General features: G+C 37.5%; 1 protein-coding gene across 1 annotated transcript in view; it reads left to right on the top strand.

The window, feature by feature from the left end:
- The window catches only part of EYS (eyes shut homolog), an 856,207-nt gene that overhangs the window by 353,858 nt on the left and 476,615 nt on the right, over positions 1–25,734 (top strand). Inside the window, exons 21-24 of the mRNA XM_040553008.1 lie at positions 11,959–12,218; positions 18,552–18,648; positions 19,671–19,778; positions 20,454–20,599. Of these exons, the coding sequence (XP_040408942.1) occupies positions 11,959–12,218; positions 18,552–18,648; positions 19,671–19,778; positions 20,454–20,599 (611 nt within the window). The remainder of the gene's footprint in view (positions 1–11,958; positions 12,219–18,551; positions 18,649–19,670; positions 19,779–20,453; positions 20,600–25,734) is intronic.

Raw genomic sequence — 25,734 nt, 5'->3', positions numbered from 1 at the left:
GTAACTTTTCATTATTGTAACAATTTCCAACTGAAACAGAAAATAATTTCATCTGTTTTTTTAAATAGAAATATTTGTTGCAAAAATATTTCCCAAGATAAATAGCTTGATTGATACATGGAGGAACTGTGTATACCATGTTTCTGTGGTCCAGTAGACTGGAAGCTGCATCTAATCCAATGGTGTAAGATTTGTCTTGTATTTTGATATGCAGAAAATGAAAAAAGAAAAAAGATGTATGTTTAATTTTCAAATTTAGCTTCATTAAAAAAAATAGGGAGTTGAAAGTTGAAAGATCGTTTTTACAACAAAATTGCTTCCTAAAACAGAAATCTGTGCATGACAGTTGAGCTAGAGTTTGAGGTAAAAGCTGACATACAGCTTGCAGTCTCCTTGAGCAGATTGTTACATTGTGATTGCCTGAACTCATTGCTTCAAGTAGTGGAGGATTAAGGAAGAAATATCTGGAAAACAAGCGAATACAACTTGATCTATTTGTTCCTCTAAAACATTTTTTTTCCTTGTGTCATATCACTGAATACCCAGAATATTAGGAATACATTTTATCTATTGTTACCAAAAGAAATAATGTGAGCAGAGGATTATGGGAGCCAAAAAACACAGAAGAGAGAAAATACATCCTAAAAAAATATAGAAAGGACAAGGATAAAAAGGCTGAAGCAATTAAGCTGGAAGGGAATGAAAACTACCTAAGCTCTCTGAAGTTTTTCTGTACACATCAAATATTCAAAAGGCACACTTATACACTATTACAGTAGCAGAAACATAATCTTTTTATCTCTCTTTCCAGTAGTTTACCTCCCAAATCCTTTTCCTCCAGTTACGGGTCAATATCCAGTTTATTTCCAGCTTTGAGAACAAGCTTGAAGGGGTTCAGCATACTTTATTTGCAGGTTTTATTTATTTATTTGTATTGTACTTCGTGTTTTCTGTGTAAAAGGGTTAATCCTTCTGATTTCTAATTCAGAAACGTACAAGCAGAAAAAAGACATTTCAAACTGTCTTCTGAAGGAGAAAATACAAATATCTTTAGCATGCATCAGGAATACGTTTTTAAATTACAGGTCTAGCTTTTGAAAACTGTAAAAACCAAGGGGAAATCAAGCAGTTGTTACAGAGCTTTCTATTTATGATATGCTTTGAATACAATGATTATTAGAAGTTATGTGGCTCATGTAGTTCAGTTTTATTTCTGCTATTCTTTTAGACAGACATAATTTTTGTCATGCTCAGTAATATAAAAGACTAGAGGGAATACATATTTATTATGGTTATAGTTAGTAAAATTATAAAAGCTGTGATCCGCATATTGGGGAAAAAATAAAATTTCATTATCAGTTCTATGAGAAATTTGTGTAATTCTGTATTGAGCTGCCTTTTTAGTGGAGGAATATATTCCTCTGCCTCTCAAATACCATGGATTTGTGGCATGTCAAAATGAAGAAGATAGCATAGTTTAAAAAACAACATATAATTCAGTTTTCAGAAGTACCTGAATTATTTAGACTGCTACATATTGTTTGGAAATCTGAGGAAAGCAGTTTGGTCCAGATAGTTCTTTGTGTATCTGAGATATCCTAAGTTTATAAGCTGCTTTCTGTGTAGCCAGTGAAGATAAACAGGCAGAGATTCTTCCGCGTTTAATGTTAGATTTACACCTACTCTTTGCCTCACAGATTGTCTCCATTTGTGCCACACTGTGGAGGCCTGGCCTTTGGCCCCTGTTCTCCCTTCTGTGTCATCCCAGCATGGACTGGACTTGGGATGTCCAGAACGGGTGGTGCAAAGGCTTAGTTTCTGTTGCATAGGCACAACCAGTGAGACTATAACATACCCATGCCCATTTATCATTTTTTAAATGGGACTAAGATGCTGATTTGCACTGGGAGCTGCAGTTTTGTTATGAACCCAGTATGAAAGGCACTCAAACACTGTCATGTACTGCTCAGGATGTCCTAGGTTGGAGATAAGGCTATAAGGAGAGAGAGGTTAGTACGTATAATCTGAGGTCCCATCATGTGCTGGGAACCCCGAGCTGTGCAGCGTCAAATGGATCTCCAGTCAGAGCGCGGTGTGCCATGCGTGCGGAACCAGTCTATGGAAAGGTTAGCCTAGTTCGGTGATTCAGGTTCCTACAGGTTTTTCTTACTTTACAGGTTTTTCTTACATGGAAACAACCCTATTCATCATTTCTACTGCCAAATAGGATGTCCACATGAGAACTAGTTGCTGCAGTCTTACATGAAGAAAGGCAAGGACACACAGCTGGTGTAGCCTCATGTACTGGACGTCTCTGTTAAAGTTAACCAAGCAAAGTTTGCCTTGTGGTCGAGAGATAAGTACAGCACAGTGCAGGCCAGAAGGCAGAGCTCTAGGTGCTGTGTAGCACAGCACAGAACACACCAACTCAGGTTAACTGTTAACCTAGATGACTGATACCTTGGATGTGCAACGGTATTCAGGTCAGCATCCCTACAGATGCCGAAAGTGGTGTGCTACGTGTCTTTTGGTGGAGTTCTTGAAATTTTCCCTCATTAGGTATAACATCAGTTGTAGAATTGTAAAATTTGGATTAGTTTCCTACTGCCTAAACAACTTAGAGTACTTAGTGTTACTCACATTTCCACTGAACACCAGTGGATAATCACCAGCAATATGTGGTTCCTTATAGATAATGGCAGTGACTACTGGGATTAAACCCTAGCTTATATTCATTCAGTGCTTTGTATTTGCTGTTGGTGAATAAATAATACAGAGTGGCAGTTGAGTTATATCAGTAGTTTGAAAGTATACAAAATAAATAATAGATTGTTTTGCAAGTAGTAGTGTTAACTTAGGAAACACATTTACTTGCATAAAGTTCAACAGCCTTTGTACAGTATGGGCCTAGAGAAAGAGTGAAAGTTGTTTCAGCCAGTTTGACCAAGTATCTTAGGACATACTTGGTGTAAATGTTATTGTAGGGTTCTTTTACAGATGAATTGCATGTCCAAGGTACAGCAGCAGCAAGGTGCATTGTATTTACAGTTCATGCACTCTATTATCATGTTACTATTGCTTACTATTCACTATTTTACATTCCATGATGGAAACTTGTCAGAAGCCTAGAACTATGAGGTGCACAATGAAGAGTTTATATATTGTTACCTGGTACTACTCCCCAGGTATTTTACATATTCCTACATAGTACCTGGTTCAAGTTCAACTTGAAGAGTGCAGGTGGTGCCTATGCTTCCCATAAGCTGACATCCACATTTGTTATATTAAGAAATTTTAGATGTATGTGTTCCGGAGGTAACAATTCTATTTTCCTTAATTTCAGTTTCCCATCATTATTCTAACAACTGAAAAAGGCAGATGGAATCTTTTATAATCTAATTGCTGAATTGATACTCGCCTATCAGTTTTGTGAAAGACAAATTTCTCTTCTCTCACCTATTGATTAATCCTTTGGAGAGAGGTGAGAAGTGGTATTTCTTCCTACATGGCCACTTTCTTGCTGTACACCTTTACACAATTTGGAAAGATATTTATTGCTTGGTTGTGACCAACATTAGGGAATTGAAGGTATTGGGGAATCAGAACCATTGGGTAATGGATGAGCTCATATGGATGAGCTTCTTGAGTGTTTTTTCCTTTGTTTAATCTTTTTATGCCCTGAACTTCATCGCTGAAAAAATAAATCAAACCAAGCTATTGTTTATTTCACTGCTAATGAAACTTCCATTGCCAGATTGACAGCCTGAAGGAGCTGAACTATTTTATTGACTAACAAAGGAATGGTAGTTTAATACTGCTTCCTCCCCTGAATTGAGAAGATGAAAGGTCAGTCACTATGCTCAGACTGATAATTCAGTTTACAAACAGCGGTGATGAGTAATGGCATTGCAATAATGAAGGATGTCCTAGTATTTCTCAGAGCCTTATGTCTGACCTACTGACATGCTATTGTTGATTGTGACAGCACCTAAACACATATGGAATTTATCTAAATGGCTATGCAATATATGTATTTTTACTTTATTTCTAACTTGAGTTCTAACTGAATAACTGATGAGTTTCTCAGGACAAATGCAAGCAAGAAGGCAGACCATTCCTAAAACAAAAAATGGTGGTCCCATAAGCTGTGATACTGGCATATTTTCACAGTGCTCAACACTCCTTACAACAGCCAGGTAGACCTTTGGGATAGGTTGTACATGTGCACTGAACTGCATGATTCAGTTCACGTGCCTGAAGTAGAAAGCACTGGTGTGGAAGAGATCTTCCTGTTACTCATAGTAACCAGAAATTTTCTGGCATGCATCAGAAAAGGGCAACAAGAACACTGCTCTATCCCACTCCTGCTGTTTATGAAGATACTGTAAAGATTAATATGTATGTTCTATGTTTAAAGTACATTTAAAAACAGAGCAAAATAAAAACTAATTACTTTTGCAATACTGAACAGAGTAAGCAACTAGTTTCATAAAAACTGCTAACAACCACTATGTTTCATGTTGTGCTGGAGCAGACTCAGTTATAGACTGCTCCATTTTTTATTTTTTTTTCCGTTTTCTTTCAACCTGGTGCTAATGCTGTGTACCAGTAAAGCCTATGTTGACATCTAAGATGTTTCCCTCTCATGATCTGCAGCTGAGTCCCTTCTGAGCCACAGTCTCTCAGGAAGATTCTGAAGAGATTTTGTCCTGCCTCCTTTGAAACCACTAAGCACTAGAACAGTGCTTATTCACACATTTCTTTTTCACCAAAACCTGACAGTTTTGCGTGTCAGACTGTATGTCATAGAACCACAGAATGGTATGGGTTGGAAGGGACCTTAAAGATCATCTTGTTCCAAGCCCCCTACCATGAGCAGAGACACCTCCCACCAGACCAGGTTGCCCAAAGCCCCATCCAGCCTGGCCTTGAACGCTTCCAGGAATGGGGTGTCCACAGCTTTCTGGGCAACCTGTTCCAGTGCCTCACCACCCTCAAGGTAAAGAATTTCTTCCTAATATCTAACCTAAACCTACCCTCTTCTAGTTTAAATGCATTCCCCCTGGTCCTGTCACTACACTCCCTAACAAAGAGTTCCTCCCCAGCTTTCATGCAGGCCCCGTTAGGTACTGGAAGGCCACTATAAGGTCTCCCTGGAGCCTTCTCTTCTCTAGGTTGAACATCCCCAACTCCCTCGGCCTGTCTTTGTAGGAGAGTTGTTCTAGTCTTTGATCATCATCATGGCCCTCTTCTGAACTTGTTCTAATAGATCCATGTCCTTCTTGTGCTGGACATGTCCCAGAACTGAACACAGAGCTCCAGGTGGGGTCTCACAAGAGCAGAGCGGGAGAATCACCTCCTTGACCTGCTGGCCACGCTGCTTTTGATGCAGCCCAGGATAGGGTTTGCTTTCTGGGCTGCAAGTACACATTGCTGGCTGTTTTTTGTCTACCAAAACCCCCAAGTGGTTCTCCTCAGAGCTGCTCTCAATTCATTTTCCACCCAGCCTGTATTTGTGTTTGGGATTGCTCCGACCCAGGTACAGGACCTTTCACTTGGTCTTACTTCACATGGGCCCACTTCTCAAGCCTATCAGTGTCTGCCTGGATGGCATCCCTTCCCACCGGTGTGTTGATCACACCACTCAGTTTGGTGTCGTCCACAAGCTTCCTGAGGGTGCTCTCAGTGTAACTGTCCATACAACTGACAAAGATGTTAAACAACACCAGTCCCAATACCACCCCCTGAGGGACACCACTCATCACTGGACTCCACCTGGATAGGGAGCCATTGACTGCAACTCTTTGAATGCAACCATCCAGCCAGTTCCTTGCCCACCAAGTGGTCCACCCATCATATCTGTGTCTCTCCAGTTCGGAGATGAGAATATTTTATGGGACAGTATCAAATGCTTTGCACAAGTCTGGGTAGATAATGTCAGTTGCTCTTCCCCACTGGTGAGAAAAGTGACAGCGAGCATTTCACACAACTTGAAAAAGAAATGGATTATTTTCTCTAGAAAGTGCAGGGAATGTAGGCACTAGTCATGCTGATTTCTCTTGATTTGAGGAGGTGAGATCTGTGTACTATAAAAATATACCAAAAAATGCCTTTTGATTCTCTATGTACATTCCCACTATAGCATCTTGATTGAAAAAGGCTTTACTTGTATATAAATAATGCCACTCCCAACACCCATCCATATACCCGCATGAGGTTTTGGTGAGCAGAGGCAGGCAAATACTTCTCAAGCTGTTGCTACAGTTGTGTTTGCTACAGAGCAGGTACCGGTTTCCTTCCTGTACGCTGCAGTTTTTTTCTGACCACCCATCTAACTCAGCCTTTCCAGTCTTTGCTGCAGGGTACCCAAGGAAATGGGAAAGGCCAGGAAGAACCTGCTCCCTGCACAGTAGTGTGGAACAGAAATGCTGCATAATGGAGGGAATACCTAGATAAGAATTTATTGTCAGTCCAATCAAAGTTTAACAGTCTAATGGTCAAAATTACCTAACGCAGAAAATCTCATACAGGAAAGCCAGCAACTGTCAATGCATTTTCTCTGTGTTATGATCACAATCCCGGTGTCTGGAGGTCTTTGCTAGGAGGAAAAGCCTTAGGTATATGAACGGGATTTTATCATTCTCAGTCTTGAGCTGTATGCTTGGGATTATTTTTAAGTTTCCCTGTAAAAAAACTGCTTCTTTCTCCTGGGTGGCCAGCTGCAGGCTCGTAGTGCCCCCAGCCCTCAGCTCCGTGCCCACAGAGGGCTGCTGTTTGTCAGGCAGTGACTGGCCCCAGAGGGGGCCAAGAGCTGAAGCTCAAGCAGGGGAGGCAGCAGTCAGTGGGCCCCAGCACAGGGGTTAAACCTGTGAAACCCAGTTCTAGTCAAGGCAATGGGTTTAACGGTTTGCAATGGAGAGCTTTAGGAAGAAAGCAGAGTGAGAAGGAATATGGAAGTAAGGGTAAAGAGAGGCTCAAGATGGAATTCAAAGGACAGTAGGAGAGGTGTGAGAATTTAAGAACAGTTAGGAGTGACATGAGAAGGGAGAACTAGTAGCACCAGAAGAGTGCTGATAAACTCTTAGTGGGGCTCTTAGAGGTGGAAGCTGAAGGAGTATGTCAGGTGGGTCATACAGCTGTCTGAGGAACAAAGAGTGTTTAAGCTTTCAGAGGAGAATAATGTTTGTGAAGGACAGAGGAGAGAGAAAATGAATATTTGAAGCTTTTGCGGTGACTGGAAATGTATGTCTGGAGCTTTGTGATAGGTGTTAGTGAATGGTATTCCAAATTCAAAGTTTTACCTGTACGGAAAGCAAGCTCTCGTTTTACTATTTCAGACAATCCAGTAGCCTCTAGCTTACAAGGAATAAATTTGTCAGTGAGCACTGCAGCTTTTCGTGCTGTTAGCTGATGTGATTCAGTGCACTAGAGAATACAGACTTGCAGTAAATGGACCATCATTGCATGTGCTGTATAGCTAACAGGCTGACCTAAACTTCACTGAACATCCTGCCCTTTCTGATCAAGATCCTATCAAATAAAAAAGCAGGTGAATGATGGGCACAGTTTATCTGCGGGTTCAGCTCAGGATTTCAGTAGCTTTGACTGAACCACTAAGAAAAACACAGTTCTACTGTAGGTGTGTTTTTTTTTTTTTTTTTTCCCAACACGCATATAGCATTTTGTTTTCCAGAATTATCCGTGACAAAGGCAGGTGCTTTGATTGATACTTTTTGAATATGGTACAAAATGCAGAGGGCTAAAATGCCAATTTCTTTTTTTTTTTCTGCTGTAAGACATCTGAAAGCAAAAATGGTTCCTTCTGAAATGTGTTTTGCACAGGTATAATCATCTGCATTACCTCTTTTGTCAAGATTTGGCATTTTTCCAGAGCTTCTAGCCGAGGTAGGTAAGAATGAGCACACCAGTGGGTTTTTGTAATTGATAGAAAGCCACTTCAGAATTCTGTGATTCAGAATAGATCGTGGTTCCTGTTGGCATGCTGAAAGGATGGCTTTGCTTCAGAGTGGCTCTTAGTAATGTATGTAAGTAACTGATGGAAGGGAAGGGAAAAGATGGAGTCAGGCTCTTCTGTTACCCAGTGACACGAAAAGAGGCAGTGGAAACAAGCTGAAGTAGATGAAATTCCACTTAATCACAATAAAATACTTTTTTACTGTGAGGGTGGTCAGACACTGGAACATGTTGCCCAGAGTGGTTGTGAACTCTCCCATCCTTGAAGGTACTCAAAACCCAGCTGTGCACAGACCTGAGGAACCTGCTGTAGTTGACCCTTTTTTGAGTGTGTGTGGGGTCTAGCTCTTCCAACGTCATCTGTTCCGTGGTTTCTGAGACTCTTAATTATGATTTGATTCCTTAAATAAGTAATATTTTGTAGAGAAGACTAGACTAGACTAGACTAGCTCAGTTGGAAGGGACCTTCAAAGATCGTCAAGTCCAACTGCCTGACCACTTCAGGGCTAACCAAAAGTTAAAGCACATCAATGAGAGCAGTATTCATGTGTTTTTTGAACGCTGACAGGCATGGGCTTCCTTGCTAGGAAGCCTGTTCCAGTGTTTGACCACTTTCACAGTAAAGAAATGTTTCCTTATATGTAGCCTGAGCTTCCCCTGGCACAGCTTTGTGCTTCCCTTGCATCCTGTCATAGTTACCAGGGAGCAGAGACCGGCACCTCCCTCTTCACTTCCCTCCTTAGGAAGTTGCAAAGAGCAGTGAGGTTGCCTCTCAACCTCATTTTCTCCAGTCTAGACAACCCAAGTGTCCTCAGCCTCTCCTCGTATGACGTGCCTTCCAGCCCCTTTACTAGCTTTGTTGCTCTCCTCTGAACACTTTTAAGTATCTTGACGTACTTTTTGTTATGGTGGATTCCAGAACTGCTTACAGTATTCAAGGTGAGCCCTCACCAATTCTGCATGTAACGGGAGAAGCACCTCTTTTGACCATCTTGCTATTTTGTATTTAATGCACCCAAAAACTCATAAAGTAGTTACGTAAGGCAAGTGATACCAAAGTAATTCACTGGAATGTGAGAAATAAAAGGGAAGGTTTCAAACTAGGGAGAACCAAATAATTTAATGCTTACGGAGTTACGGGAACTTAAACATCAGTTTTTTGCTAGGTACTTTTCATGACTACAGCTTGCAATTTTTAGCTTTGAGAAATTTTTGGAAGTCAAATATTATACTTACAGAAGCTAGTCTCTGGGTTAGAGGAATTTTACACATAAGTCACAATCACAGCACCGTGCACGTATATATTATTGTTTGAGTGAATAATTTAAAGAAAGGAATCATGCATGATCTGATTTTGTAATATCAGGTATTTGAATTTAGTTATTTAAAAAGACGTTTTTAATACAGGCTCTGGAGGAAGGCAAGTTAGTTAAAATTATTTGTTTTTTAAGCAATCTTATGTTTCAGTTGTAAAATCTGTGGTGTGTACTTCCTCTTTCTGAAGATGCTCTAAATTACTCGGATTGATAGAAGCTTGTGCTGTTTAAAATACCGTTTTAATAAGACATCAAGTTATTTTCCACATTTTTTTTTACTTTTTTTTTGTGTCAATTTTTTTCTTAGAACTGATAGTAAAATATAGAGCAGAAAGAGTACAGCAGTGGGATACCACGATTCTTGATATATTCGATGGCTTATCTTCTCATAGCTGTTTTTGAAGGCTACACAGGAGCATACAATTAGGGAATTAAAGCATAAGATGTCATTTGCTTAATTGCATAATATTTATAAGTCATGTTTTCATAGTTGTTCTGGAAATATATGATATGCTTTACTGAGTGATTGGCTATGTTTTTATTTTAAGTTTTGTTTTGTTTTTTCACAAATGCCAACATTCTTATAAGAAAGGTCTCACAAAAACTTCAGCTTCAGAATTTACAACTTGCTAATGTAGGAATAAAGATAGTAATTTTGTTTGTTCTTAAGAGACAATGTAGGAAGCATTTTCCAGGTTGGAGTATTTTCTTCCTGATGTTTAGTCTCTTTCCTGCATTGTTTCTTCGTGAGTTTAGCAGGTGATAGAATTGTTTCATGTGCTCGGAGTAACTTATATCTAAAAGTATACAATACCTTAGGTTTTTAAATAAATATAAAAATATCACACACTTTGGCTTAAAAATTCTTTCAGACTTTTAGACAGTTTCTCATTAAATTCTAAATATACTCCTATTTAATATAGCAGAGAAATCTTCTAAACATTGACAGAAGACCGCGTAATTTCCCAGGTAATAGCAGTTCTTCATACCTAAAGGGGTGTTGATTAATATGTGCACAGAATAGTTTTTATTTGTATAACTTGCACTTGCAGTTTGCTTTTAAAAAACTTGGCATAATTTAAACACCAAATACCAGCAAATGAATTCAAAAAATATTATAACTTTTCTAAACAGTTCAAGAGTAAACACAAAGTTGGATGCAGAACATCTATGTTTACATTTTTCTCTTTAAAAGCTATGTGAAAACTTCAATGATATTTGCTAACACTCTTAAAACTTTTTATCTGAGTTTAGAAGTTGATAAAAAGGACTTTTTCTTCCCATGAATAACACGTGGTAACCTGATTTTGAATCCCTATTGCTAAAAGAGTCTAGACTTCCAATTATAAAGTTTCTTAGTAGTAACTACTTGATGTGGCATAGAAATAGTACCCACAAACCAATCGCAGAGAAAATCAACAACTCCAAAGAAAACACGCACTGTGTTTGTAGTAAAGGGTTCAAGTTCTTTTGTGTGGCGAGCAGTACCCATGTCCTACAGAACAGAGCTACCTAATTCTATTGATTCTGAATTGAATGTCCTTTTTATTATTTAAGAAAAAGTCCTCTTATCAGAGTAGAACTGTCCAGCCATATTTGAATGGTTTAATGCCTGGAAGCAACATCAATCAAAACACAAAAGAGCTGCTGTTAATCTTTCATATTGTCTGTTACACTGCAAAACAGTGGCAAGTAAATGTTGAATTCAGTGCTATCTTCAGTGAAAGTAATAAGAATGTATACTTTTCAAAGTGTGTAGTCTTCATGAATTACAGCAGTTTGTCTTAAAAATATACCAAAAAGTTAATTAAATTAGCGAGAAAACTTTGTGGAACAAGAAGGCTTTAAATAATGTTTTAACTTAGAAGGGCATTGCATTCATATTATCTGCCCTTGGACAAATTTCACTTCAACAATTAAATATCCTCAGATCATATTTAAATATTTAGGCAGTGAGTAGCTGAATCCATTAGGTAAGTATGTAGAATGTAGAACAGACCTTTCTTTTATTGCAGTTAATGATGAAGTTTTCTCTGCAAATTTTGAAATCATCGGCAAATTGTAATCTTTGTTTGAATTTTTAAAACCTTGTCATATTCTTGTAAATAGAAACAGATATTTATGTAGTTCATGAAAGTAAATTCTGTACAATCAGATGTAATCTGGGTTTCGGCTCATTTTTTTCTCTCATGTATTGTCAGTATCATCCCTTTACACAAGCATACAAAAAAGAAACATCATGTAAAAAGGATTCATTTTAAACACTGAAGTACCTAGAGTTTTCACACATGAAAAGATGTCTTTCCAATCCTAAATCTTCAAGAACCTTGAATTCCAGATTTGATAATTACTGTTGTAGTTTAACAGCTTAGAAAAGATACCCAGATGTTTCTGTCAGCATTAAATAAACCACATATAATTCCAAGTGGATAAATCCTGATATTCAGAATAAGTAATTCTGTCTTCACACAAAGAAACGGGGGGGAGAACTTAAATATATCTTGTATTCATAGTGTGAACTGATGCAACTGGCAGAAAAAAATGTTATGGACAGAAAGATTCCTGTGTTTTTGTTGTTGTTTATTGTTGTTTGTTTGATTAAAATAATTAGAATTGATTGGACTAAGTTGTTGGTTTTCATTCTTTTTTTCATTCTCATTTTTTTCAGGTGCTCATGTACAGCAGGGTGGACAGGGCCAGACTGCAGTGTAGATATAAATGAATGTGATTCTGAACCATGCTTGAATGGAGCCACCTGCTATGAATCTGTTAAGCAGGGACAGTTTGTATGCATTTGTCCTCCATTTTATACTGGTGACTTTTGCCATCAGCGCTTCAGTCCCTGTGAGCTGCCTTACAATCCTTGCATAAACAACTCAACATGCTTGGCACAAGTCAATGGAAATCCATTGTGCATTTGCAAAACAGGTAAGAACTGGTGTAGTTAATGTTTTGTACTGTGTGCTGCAGAGTAGTTGAAGATACATGTTGAATTTAATGCTATCTTCAATGAAAGCAACAAGAATGTCTGTCTTTCAAAGCGCATAAAGCCTTCATGAATTACAGCGGGTTTATCAGTTACGATGAAAGACTGGTAATACAGATGTCGGTTTGCCTAATATTAATTTCTTATATTGCAATAGTTACTAAATCTATGGCTGTTCAGATTCCAGCATTCAGAATTACTATTTTTGAGTCAATTGTTACAAAAACATAGAGATAGACATCAGCCTGGCCAGCAGAGCTGACAGACTAAATTGACAAAACAGGCAAAAATAGACAGAATATATACATATTGTTAAAAGTACAAAAATTGGACCAAGTTGGAAATGCAGTCTCTTCCTGCTGAGCTGTCAGGAAGGCCTAGGACATCAGGGGAGTAATCTTCCTCTTACTGATGGAAAAAGCAGATTGCTGTCTGTCTTCCTGTGCAACAAGTAAAATCACAACAGGCACTTAAAGCTTTCCTGGGCCATGGGTTGAAAACCACAATTTCTCCATCAGTGTACAAAAACTTGTAAGGTGGAACGGAGCAACAGTTTAACTGCAAAACATCTCTATGAAATTCAGCATAGGAATTGAAGAATACATTAGCTAGTTAAAGCTGCAGTGAAAGCGCTACTGAATTTGGAACTTAGGTAGGATTTTGAAGTCATAGCTTTTATACATAAAAATGGTGGGGGTATAGGGGTGTCTTAAGGGCCAAAGATAGCAAAACAGTCATTTCAGTGTACACCACAATAGTATTACTCATCTTACTGTTTACTGGGTTGCAAAGATACAGAGATAAGATGTAGAAGTCAGCATTATTTATAGTTTAGGATCTTTATTACTAAGGTTACTGTGAATTACTGAGTTAAAAAAGTCATTGTGAAGGTATGTGAGCTGCTTATTGAGTGCTATTATGATATTGAACTTCATGATAACAGTAGAAAAAAGCTTTTAATACAGTGTGTTTGATTCTGAAGCCTTTTTCAGAAATTATCTGTGAAGAGTTCAAACCTTTTCTTAACATCCACCAGAAAAGTCTTTCAAAAGATATTTGTGCATAGTTTCTCAAGAATACAAAAACCTTGCAGCCAAGATTCTGAAGGAACTTTAAAGGAATCTTCAAGGGTTCTTGAAACTTGCAGCTAGGAATCTTAACAAATCTTCAGGGAACTAGCAGAAGAGTAAAGTGCATAGCTAACAAATCTTGGAAAGCTGAAAATATCTCAGTATTGAAAAGGGGTAAAAGGCATAATTCATGAAATGAGTTAGTCATTCGTGCCCCCCAAAAAAGTAGTCACTTATTAAGGACTATCAAAACAGGGAGTATAGTAAAATATAAAAATCTAATTGAAGGCATTTTATGGAGATAGATTTTCTCAGTTGTCTTCTTTTCTTACCCAGTTTTTGTCTGCCATGTGCATCACTTTCTCTCCCAATAAGCCTGTCACGATTACAGACTAGATTACAAAGGGTAATCACAACTGACATAGTTGGAATATTCCAAGATACCTGACTTAGTACCAAATGACATATTGATTAAACAACTTGCATGATATGTAGTTAACATAATATGCATAATATGTAGTTAGGTGTTTTGACTCTGGTTTATCAAGAGTTGCAAAATGCAGCTGTATATGAAAAGATCTAAATGAACAACGTGGTTGTTCATACAACTTCCATAGAATAAAAAAAGCTATTTAATATTTGTGTCAACTGACTAGACAATTTCATAAATACAGTAAATGTGCACTGTATTAACCTTTTGTGGTGATGTTTCGGTAGTGCAGGGGCTGCCAGGTATGGCCTCTGTGAGCAGAGCCCAGCAGCTGCCCCATGTCAGATCAGAGTCAGCTCCAGCTGGCTCCAAAAGGGACCTGCTGCTGGCCAGAGCTGAGCCAGGGAGCAATGCTGGGTGGGCCTCTGGGAGTGTGGATTGAAGAAAGGGGAAAAAAAAGCAGCAGCAGGAAGAGAGGAGTGAGAAGCATCCCTGCACATCCCAAGCCCAGTGCAGAAGGAGGGCAGGAGGTGCTCCAGGCACGCAGCAGCAGTACCCCTGCAGCCTGTGGAGAGGCCCCTGGTGGAGCAGGCTGTCCCCCTGCAGCCCATGGGTCCCACATGGAGCAGATCTCCACGCTGCAGCCCCCCCGTGGAGGAGTCCCCAGTAGAGGAGGGACAGAGAGTGACCGTGAAGGAGCGGCAGAGATGAAGTGTGCGTTAAGGACTGACTGCAGTCCCCATTCCCTGTTCCCCTGCCCTGCTCGGGGTGTGGAGGTGGAAGAGGGTGAATGGGGAAGAATATGTTTTTAGTTCGTTTTTAGTTTCTTACTCTTCTAGTCTTAGTAGCAAAACGCAACAAATTACATAAATCTTCATTATGCTGAGTCTGTTTTTCCTGTGACGGTAATTGGTGTGTAGTCTTCCTGTTCTTATCTCAACCTATGAGGTTTTTTTTTCATTGTATTTTCTCCTTCTATTCTGGTGAGGTGGGGGAATGGGAGCAGCATGGTGGTGCTTAGCTACCCATTGGTGTTAAACCACCACATGCATATTAAACAAACTTTGGTTCAGCTGATGGTGAAGTGGGCTGCTTGAGAGAGTTGCTTGATATAATACTCAAACAATGAGTCAAACAATATAATACGTATTTTGATGCAGTATGAAGTACTGTATCTAAAAATTTAAAGACTTCATAGCTGCGTATTATGATTATTATATCTGTGCTGCTTGCAAACATTGGTTCGTAAGTGTTTCACAATGAGAAGACAAGTACAATCCATGATTCTTTGCTGATGTGTAAATCAGTGGAGAGCTTACAGAAAAAGAATGCAGTTTGTCCTTTTTGTTGCCTCTGAAGGTAAATTTTGTGGTATTTCTCTGAAATGGATTAAGGAAACGAACATGACCATAATAATAACAGCAGATGTGTAGCTACACTGTGTGTTGCAGATCACACAGAGTTGAGACACACAGTAGCCATTTCCAGTATTTCAGAGAAGCCCAAGGAGCAATGGGGTCTGTCCCAACTTAAGTAACAAGTTTTAATGCTTCATCCATTGATAGTGTTGGCAAAACTACCACAGGACGTTGGAATTTCTGTAAAAATTAAAGTGAATAACTACTTTGTGAAAATGATCCTATTTGAAACTTCTATAATACCAATGAGATTCCGTTCCTATCTTACTTCAGTTTCCCAAATGTCATAGGAAAAATAATGTAAAATATATTTGGCAAATAAAAACCATTTATTTGTCATTACAATGACATTCATCTACTCCTTATGGCTAGGCCCATGGAGGGGTGGGGGAGAGAGAAGAAAGAAAAACCACTTGATTGTCCATCCCTGTTAAGATAATTTCTTAAACTCAATATTGGAAATTTTGAGCAGGTATCTAATGCAATTTTGTATTCCAGAGTGGCAGTGTGTGCCATTTGCTCTTCCCTATTGATTAGATGCAGCTTTTCATTTAGAAGTTCAGAGTAGTTTGAACCGAGTTCAGAAAGCTTTCAGGTTTTCCATATAAAAAGCGTTAAGGTCAAAAATTGCATTTTTAATGTGTCACCCAGGTTTGAAATGTGGAAAAGCTACCTGTTAAAGTATATGGCTGGAGAGCTGCAACAAATCATTTACATGTGCTATTGATTTACAGTTTAGATCCAAAGTTTGACTGATTTGCACTAGCAAAGGCAGAAAGTACTTGCATTTAAATGTGCATATTACTTTCCTACACGTTATACTAAATATTGTTACAGTAACACTACCTTACAGCTGCATGCATATTTTCAGGCTTTTAAGTAATGTGCTGCTTTACAAAATAGTTTGCTTAAAATAAAAAGGATTGTGTTTTGTAATTCAAATGAATGAAATATATTTGCTGTATAAACTACAAATTAAGTCTTCTAGCATATTTTGTTGTCTCCACTAGGTGAATGCTTATTTATTTACTGCAAGTTTCTTTGTAACTTAAATGTTAGATTCAGTAGTATGTCTAACATTTTAAACATTTTAAGTCAGTTTAAATGGAAAACATGTCTGTTTCCCCCCCTCCCCCCCATTTGAAATAATCTGGAAGCATCTACATTACTGAAAAAATTGCAACCATACATTGATCTTAGTTTAAGTCTTCCAGAAGATCCTGGCTGTGTGGCAGCATTTGTAAGTTATACAAAATTTACTAATGTGTTACACTGCACTTTAAATCATGTTTGACTGTCATGTAAAATATAAGAACTACATGCCCATGCGTGTTAGACCCATGAGGTCTCTCATTACAGCACTGTGTAAATAAATGACGAGGGTAACTCTTTCCTTAAGCCAACTCCTTTTACATGTGAGCATTTAAACTATTCTTTTGGATCCGAAAACAGTGTGATTGGTTGCTGTCCAAATGTATTTGTACACGTTGTACAGGTATTGTGATCCTAACATAATAGTACATATTTTGAGGTTTGACCCCTATTGTTTGTACAAGCAATGTGCACAGTTATATTTATTTTCATAATTTTCTTTGACAACATGCATCAGCAGTGAATTAAAATTGGCTTATTAACCAATATGCTTTCATTGAAACATTCTTTTATCAGACTTTATACTACACCACAGACATACAGAAATTATGTATAAAACACTGATATTTTTATGTCCTTTTAAGAAGATTTGAGTGTTTCTGCTCAACAGTTCTAGTTGAAAGCAAAGGTTTTTGCTGAAATCTGTAAAAATTGCCAGCATGGCTAAAGTTGTTTAGTGTTGCTGCATGAATTCAGAAGTTGGTGCTTTTAAATTATAGATCAAAACATGTCATCTAAATAGTTCGGTGTCTTTTATGATTAGCATGTATCACTAAGAAAAATGAGATGGACTTTTTTTTTAAAAAAAAAGATGAGCTAATTTATTTCAGTTACAAAAAGATAATATTCAATATTAGATTGAACACAGCTATTATTTCATAATGTAGTAAATAACTGGTTAAATTATGCAGTAAAGCCAGTATTTTTCTCCATTTGTAGGAATAGTAGGTAAAACACCATGCCTGCTTTATGTTTATTTCATTTATGTCTTTCCAAGGTAGCTATATTTTGCCATGGGCTGGAATAGTGTGTACTACTGCAATCAAAAATGTGTCTAAATGGTGCTTTATGTTTTCACTTCAGTATTATTTACCTCAAAAAGACTATAAAACATCCATAACCAATTGGGGTGTCAGGTAGAAGCAGAATGATGAATGCCCTTCATTTTCCTTTTTATGTATTTTAATGACAGCTGTGGTATTTTAAGAAGGAGATGCTTGCTCAGATATTTCTGAGTATCACAAAAGAATAAGAAGCTGTTCCATATAAGATCATAATGAATTATATTTTTTCTTCGTGTAAGTAGTAGAACCAGCTAAATGTTTTTTCTCATCTACTGACTGCTTTGGATAAATTTGGTCTCTCTTAACCTTTAATATGCTCTAGATTTTTGAATTAGCTTTTCATTTCTGATATTGTCCTTCACGCCCCAAGAAAGCCTTTTAAGTCCTTTAAAACCGGTTGCATTTCACAGTATCCAGGACCTACATCCAAATGTGTTCTTTCTGGTTCATTGAAGTATGATAAGGCTTCTTTTAGTCTCTGGAGATGAACCGGTTGAAGCTAATGAATAAAATAATTGGAGAAAATTCCTTTAGGATGGCATCCACTTGCTGCACTTGATGTGCACTTGATGTGCAGCATGGGAGGGAGGGAGCAGTGAGGGTTGGCTGCTCTACAAGCAAAATTGAGCCAGGAGTCGAACCAAGCATGCCAGGGCAGGAACCTCACCATTGAGGATCTCATCTTGACAATATGTGAGTCAGGTGAGCAGGGCAGGACCAATTCCAGTATCCAGGGTCAGCCTAGGTGCCAGATCACCAGTCAAATATGTAGTAGTGGAGCGGGCGCAAGGTCCAGCCAGGGAGCTGATCAGCAAGGGGAGCAAGCCAGGGAGCCAGGGATCAGCCAGGGAGCAAGAGTCAGCAAGCAGAACTGGTACATGGTCACAGGCATGGCTGCAACACAGCTCAAAGGGCAGAGAGCCTCAGCTGAAGTGCTCACGTGAGAAGGAGTAGTTGATGTTTTCCTCAGCTCTTTCTTCAGCAGCTTCTACAGTGGCTGAGTTTTCTCAAGCCTGACGCTTGCGTTAACAAAATTGATCCTGAGCTCAGATAGCTCAACTCCCAAGAAGATTCATGACCTTTATATTCAAATCGTGTAGTGGAATTCACTCATTCATAGTTAATACAGTCTATTTTTCAGGATTTGAAGGTACTTACTGTGAAGTTAACAGTGATGAGTGCATCTCCCATCCCTGCCAGAATGAAGGTCTCTGTGTGGACGGGGTTAACAGTTACAGGTGAGGGAAATTATTTGAGCAACAGATACTCAGTAGGATAAATTGCTAGTTAGCTTTTAGTTATTCTTTTCATCCTTTGCTTGTATTATGTTTGCTGCCTTTCGGTGCTACAGTGTGTCCTTATTTTGTTACGGGTTTGACACATTACATATTACGATACATTCAAAATCTTGTGGTCAAAAAGGAACGTGCCATATGTATGGACCCAATAATTTATTGTTAGGCTAATTAAAATCTTAACAACCTAATCATGTATTAAAACAGCTATTACTGATTCAGTTACAAACATACTAATACTTATGTCCATATTAATAAAAAAGAGCTTCATAAAACTATAGTTAAAATTGTTAGGTAAGAAAGTTTACAATTATCTAGCCCTTGCATCTGTTGTTATGGACATTCTCACAAAGTCTGTCTGGGTTCTGGGATCAGTGATTTCAATCTTTCTCAAGAAGAACTGGCAGCATTTTCACAAGTGACCTGCATTTGGAAGTGTATGCTAGGTGGGTGTTTCATGGTTTTCAGTCTTGTACCTGCTTGGAGCTATGTTTCATTATCATGATTTGCTTCCTTTGCACTGCTTACGCGCTTCCGCAGCCCCCATGGACACAAGGGGCTGTTGTTTGCAACACCATGCTTGTCCCAGTGTGTCACACCCTCTCTGTAGGTGCCAATCCCAGATCTGAGACTAAAGCAAGGGGAGGCATCAGTCAGTTGGCTCCAGGGTAGGTCTCAAAACAAACAAAAACCACCTCAGGTCAAGACAAGCCCTGAGCCCCTGCACAGCTGGGTCAGCACAAAATCTGTGGCTTCAACTAATAACAGTAAAAATATTATTTCCTAGGCTGAACCCACTGTACTTAGGAAATCTGTTGAAATACAGAACTTCCTAATGATCATAAAAAATAATAATAAAAAAAAAAGGAACCTTTTGATTTGTACCTCCCAAAATATGCCACATATTTTTCAGGAGTCTTTTTATGATAAACTGAAAAGTAAAATGATGACATCCTCTTTGCTAGGTGCTCCTGCCAGCATGGCTTCACTGGGACACTTTGTGAGGTGGAGATTAATGAATGCTTATCAGAACCCTGCAAAAACAATGGAACTTGTCTTGATCTCATTAACAGGTTAGTTACTACAGATAAATGAAATAAAAAAAAAAAAATTGTTTGTATGTGAAGTGTACTTCACTGTATTGAGGTTTGGAAGGGACCTTCAGCAGCCGACACAGATTCTCTATTAAAATGGGGTCAGCAAATGTTGCTGACTCAGTTACTTGTTTCTTATGTGATCTGAGAGGAAAATGGAAGGGAAGTCGTTGGCACAATTTGTTCTTTTCCTCCTTTTTCTTAAATTTGGAATAAAAGTGAAATAGAAGAATTGAACTTCAGCTAGATTGCTTTCTCTCTCTTTTCAGTTCCCAACAATGAAGTTTTCTAAGGTAAATGTTTACTAATAACGTTAAGTATAAATAAGAAAAAAAATACTGTATCTTGTGTTTGTATCCACAACACTACAGTTTTTCAGAGACTTCTGACAAAATGTTATCCCATATGTAACTTCCTGTAGGTTCAGCTGAAATTTTTGAGCACAATTTTCCTACTAATTAAAAAAAAAAAAAAAAAAGCCAACACAGTAAATTGTTTAGAAACATGGAACAGAGAGGAGTCTGTTAATTATATTAATATGGATGGTGACTAGGGACCGCAGTTTGACATCAGAACATACCTATAGCTTCAGAATATTAGAATAGGTGATGTCGTTTGCTTTGATTGAGTTACCCAATTTTCTCTTTTGTGAAGATTCCTCTGTAATTGTGCACCTGGATACTATGGGTCTCTGTGTGAGATGGATGTAAATGAGTGTGAAACTTTGCCTTGTTTGCACGGAGGAAGCTGCATCAACAGGCTTGGAGGCTATCAGTGTTACTGTTCTCCTGGATTCACAGGTATGGTACATTCTCTACCACAGCGGAGAGGGCTATTTCACAGGTTTTACTTGTTTTTATTTTCATAGCAATGGCCTCAACTAAATCAAGGAAAAGGACACAGGATCTTTTGCTTATTGGAGGATAAATCAATATTAACTCAAACAGGACGTTGATCCAATTCTTGCTAAGTAGGTCAAGGTGTTACTTAAATTAAGTGTTGATTTATAGTTTCTTTACTCACTCATACATTATGCTGAAACACATTTAAAGGAGATTGTATAGTGCAAAGTAAATCATTGTTTTCTGAAATCAACCGATAAAAAGTATTACCATAGATACAAAGTAAATTTTACAAACACAATAAAATGCTACCTTGTCATCTAGATTTGCACATAACCATAGTAACGCTTTGACTTTGCTGACCTGTTGGGCTGACCGTGTAGCTATTAGTGTTAATCTTTACATTTTTACAGCACTAATGACAAAATATTTAATGGGTAGACATGTACTAAAATTTCTCTAAAACGATGGTGACATTTACTTAAATGCTTTATATGTAGCAGAACAATTCATGCTTAATGTTTTGATGTATTCAGTTTAAGCAACCTAAATACACTCGGGGTCATATGATTGTGCTTGAAGAAATGGTTACAGTTTTCTGCCTCAAGTTGCATGATTTCTGCATATTTTTTGCATAAATTTTTTTCATACACATTCCAGTCTGTGATGAATATCACAAAAGTTCAAAAGACTAGAAAGGATTTTGTTGGCATCCCCTTAACTGAGAAGAATGTAGTTTGTCTGCAGAGTGAAGTACAGTTCAGGAAATACCAGTATGGTTGTATAACCTTCCATTTGTCACAGACTTTAGTGCATGTATCACTTGTACAGTATTCTTCACATTTTTCATGACATTTCAGCAAAGTTTAGGAAAATCTATATAATTCTCTTGCCTAAAACTTTAAAAGCATTTTTCCCAGAATATTCTCGTCAGAAAGCACTGTGTTCTGAATAATAATACTTCTTGGGTATCAAAAACGCTTCGGTTCATTAGTGGTGCAGTGATGCAGTGGTGCCAGTGGTCCTGCAGATGTAAAATTTTAACTACTAGATTTTAAACAATTGTCTTCAGCTTTATGTATATATTTCTGTAAGAATTTCCAGTTATATTCATAAAAGTCGTCTGTACTTGAAGGGCTTATGAGACTCCAAGCTGAAAAGGAACATGCAATCTGCAAGTATTTTCTTTCAATGGTTTTTCATTATTTGACTAAGAAGGTTGACTTGAGTCATTTCCCTTACACACTTACCCTGGAAGGATAGGTGTTTTTCATTTTGTTTTTATTATCAGCTATCATAGTTGTTTTCTATTACAAGTTGTCATCTGCTACAAATGCGATACTCTTCAGTATATTAATAAGGATAGTTTTTTATTATCTAGTGTTAGTTATTTACTGATAAGGGCAATGTGATATCCTGGTGACTATTACTCAAAAATTAGTGATAGATTGCCCATCACTTGATTGCAGTGAGTGCTTTTTTCACCCTTAAAGTGCAACGTAGTGGACATCCGCTATGGAATGTACCAGTTGGACAAGTGTCAAAGAGTAATTCATCCAATGCAAAGTGTTGGGGGTATTGGTTGCTTTTAGAAACCTGACGCATAATAATGGTTAAAGAAGAAGTTGCAAAGCTGTATGTGCAGCATCTTCATGTCTTGGTGAAAGCAAACATAATCTTGAAAAAGTTTAAAGTGTGAGTGAAAAGTAGTTTGATTTCAAAGCAAGGTCTTTCAGAGCAAGACATCGCTCTTCAGAATTATGAAGAAAACTTCAGTAAAATTAGATGGTATGAGTCAGTCTGTTGGGAATATTCCACTTCAATATGCTGTGCAGTTGGATGAGTATCATTGAGTATTTTAAGGCTCTGACAGCTTACTAACATTGGAAGTTTTCTTTATTTGCTTCAAACATTGCCACCTACCTTGTTTACTAATTATAAAACTAAGTAATACCCGAATAATAGTATGGACAATTGGATTTCTACCTAACGCTGATACTTAGTCAAATAGATGAACCCCTCACCTTTTTCATTGTTTTTAAGTAATGTAATAGTATCACTTCTAATGAAGATGATACTGTCTCATTTTTTTTTATTATAAAGTTGTTTTTGTCATTCTGTTAGCTCGACCATATAATTTCTTAGGACTTAGAACCCAGGACACATCACATTTCCAAAAAATAGAGTACATAGGGATGGTTAGTACTGGAAAGAAGAGCAGTAGAGGGTGTAATTTTAGATCCAGAAGGAGTAAATTCAAATTTTACAATAGTTATATTGTTTAATCTTGCTCCGAAATGTATCAAATGTCATATAATTTACTATACCTAGTGGTGAGATCAGATTACAGATAATGAAATGCAGTATTTGTACATTAATTTTTTCTTCTGTGGAGGATACATGCCTTCTAAAATTTTTGTTTTGTACAGTTTCTAAAATGTGAAATGATTACAAAATATTCCTATTATTTACACCGAAACAGATACTGCAGAAAAATACTTTCAGTGTCACTGTGAACAAAGAGCATGTGTCAAGTGTATGTTTCCCTGACAAACATACAAAATTGTAAAGTAGTTCACTGGTTGTTTTGAGATTTTAGAAACTTAGTCATTACAATAATACATCAAATGGGTTAGGCCAAATTATGTTACTTTATTTCACTTTGTTTATAGAAACTTATTCTAAAAGTACAGTCTTTCATCAGACATTTTGAATGTTTTTTTCTGGTCATAATGTAACTTAATGTCTTAAAGAAGGCAGTCTTTAAGCACTGATCTCTACTGTGTAGGCTCTAGAATTTTGATAGCTAATGTATTATTTAAAATTACGCGTTTTCTGTAAATTTACCTGATTTTTTATTCATTTTACATTGCTCAACATCTTATTTCATTTTAAATAGCTGTTTAACAAAAATATTGTAAAAATATTTTATTAATATTTAAAACATTTTTCTGAGCACTGTTAAGATCTGCTGTCTTGCAGCTCATGTAGACTTTTACGAAAAGTTATCACAGTTGAGATGACAAGTGCACAGATGTATCCTTTGTGTCAGGATTTAAGTGGCAGCAACAACGGTCTTCTTAACCTGTAGAGAGATTGCCCCAGAAAATAAAAGTAAGAGATCTAGGCATTCAAGAAACCGTTTTTTTTCCCTGGTGAGAAAGGGCAAGTCATAAGTGACTTAATACAGCAGTGCTATATTAGAAGGAGGAGGAAAGTAACAAAAGCATAATATAAAATAATCAACAATTTTTTATACCTGCTAGAGATAACTGCATTCCCTCTTCTGCATTATAGGTTCATACGTTTAGTCATCCTCAATCACACTGTTGAGCAAGGCTACATCAAAGCAGCAGATGACCTAGTAATACGAACTTTCTGTCTCCAGCGTAGCCCTTCTTGCCTTTTTTTTTTTTTAATTTGCTTTGGCTGGCCAGTGTTACTCCATGAAAGTGGCTGCTGTTTTTGTACTTATATGTGCTCTTCAGCAACTGTTTATATAGGTTACACATCATCTTTGTTTCTGAAAATGACCTTTGGGAACAGACGCGTGTTCTTTCAGATCAGTGACTTCAGCATGCTAAAGCTACATCCTGTCTCCTTACATTAGTGTGACCACTCGCTTCCAAGCACACACAAGCTATTAGTTTTTCCCAGTTTTACACATACTGTTGCAATATATCTGTCCCTTCAATTTGTAGTAAAACTACTTTTAACTTTCCTAACATAATGAAGCATAAATGGCAAGAATCAGTTTTGGAAAAAAGTGCTTAAATTTATGTGTCTTTGCATCAAGAATATGCTGTCTGTCTAAGCTCCCAATATCATCAGCAGAGAGATGGTACAGTCAAAGGATTCTAGCAGCCTGTTCAGCTGTCAGATCCTGACATCAAGATTTAGTTGTCTAAACACAGTTGTCTTATACTGTTTTACACTTCCCCCACTATCTTGTCTCTAGCTGACCCTCCAGAAGGTTATGGGTTTCCCATGGGTTTTAAATAGTAACTACAGGACTTGCACTATTTTATTGGATCCCAGAGGCCTTCTCATATGATGTGGTAAACCAATTTAGGTGACTTAATCCTTCCCTGAGTGCCTTTAGCGTTGACGGAATCAGTCTCTGAAGTTCTCATGATTATTTTTATTTAATCTCTGCAGACTATATTGTGGATTTAGACACTCAGCTCATATGTAGATATTAGGTGTCTTCATATAAAACTAAAGAGAGAACTAAAAGTGTTTCATTCTACTTGTTGGGCTCTTTTCTCTCCCAGATGCCATTTGAATGCCTTTCCCTTTGGGGGCTTCCATCGTCTGACACTGTCCGGATAGTCTTTGAAGACTCAGACTCAATTTACACTCTTGATTTATGCAGACAGGAATGGGAAGATGCAGATATAATTGAGCTACAAACAGATTTAGGACAACTGAAAGTATTTGAAAAACTGATCAGTATAGTTGGTCTGAGTCTGGCCAAAATATTAGAGGTACCAATGCAAGCAAAAACATTTTGTCAACTTTTTTTTTTTTTCAAATAAAAATAAACAGTTGATTTCTCATTTGAAAATTGTGCTTTCTTTTAGAAAATAGCAAACCCAAAAATTATGAAGTTAAAGGAATCCTCTACTACAGGTTAAAAAAAGACAAGTAAATTCTCTATTAGTTTTTCAGCTGAAAAAAATACTGCTTGAGTCATACTCAAGTCACTACATGTATAAGGACTAAAGTGAAAAAATATTCACTTGCGTTGTTTTACAAATAATCTATGGTAAAGATATTTCTCTAGCCTCTACACTTGTGCATTAAATATTGTGCCATGTTCATACTAAAAGTAGTAGGTTACTTAATAAGTGAGTCATTCAAAAGAACAAGTAGAATTGAGAGTAGAATTAATACATTGACACTTGCTGTTCAACAACTTTAGATTAAAAAAAAATAATATGGAAAAATGATCAGTGTTATTTTCCATTTTGCTGGAAAGTTATAGTTATTCTCATTTTATAAAATAGTTATTTTCATTAGATAAACATATTTGTTGCAGAATCACAGGACCATTTAGGTCAGATGGGATCCCTTGAGATCATCTAGTCCTA

Source organism: Cygnus olor, chromosome 3 (genome assembly GCF_009769625.2).
Source record: "Cygnus olor isolate bCygOlo1 chromosome 3, bCygOlo1.pri.v2, whole genome shotgun sequence".
In the NCBI taxonomy this organism is placed as follows: Eukaryota; Metazoa; Chordata; class Aves; order Anseriformes; family Anatidae; genus Cygnus; species Cygnus olor.
The sequence above is the reverse complement of the archived record's forward strand: the minus strand, read 5'-3'. Positions and strand labels throughout refer to the sequence as shown.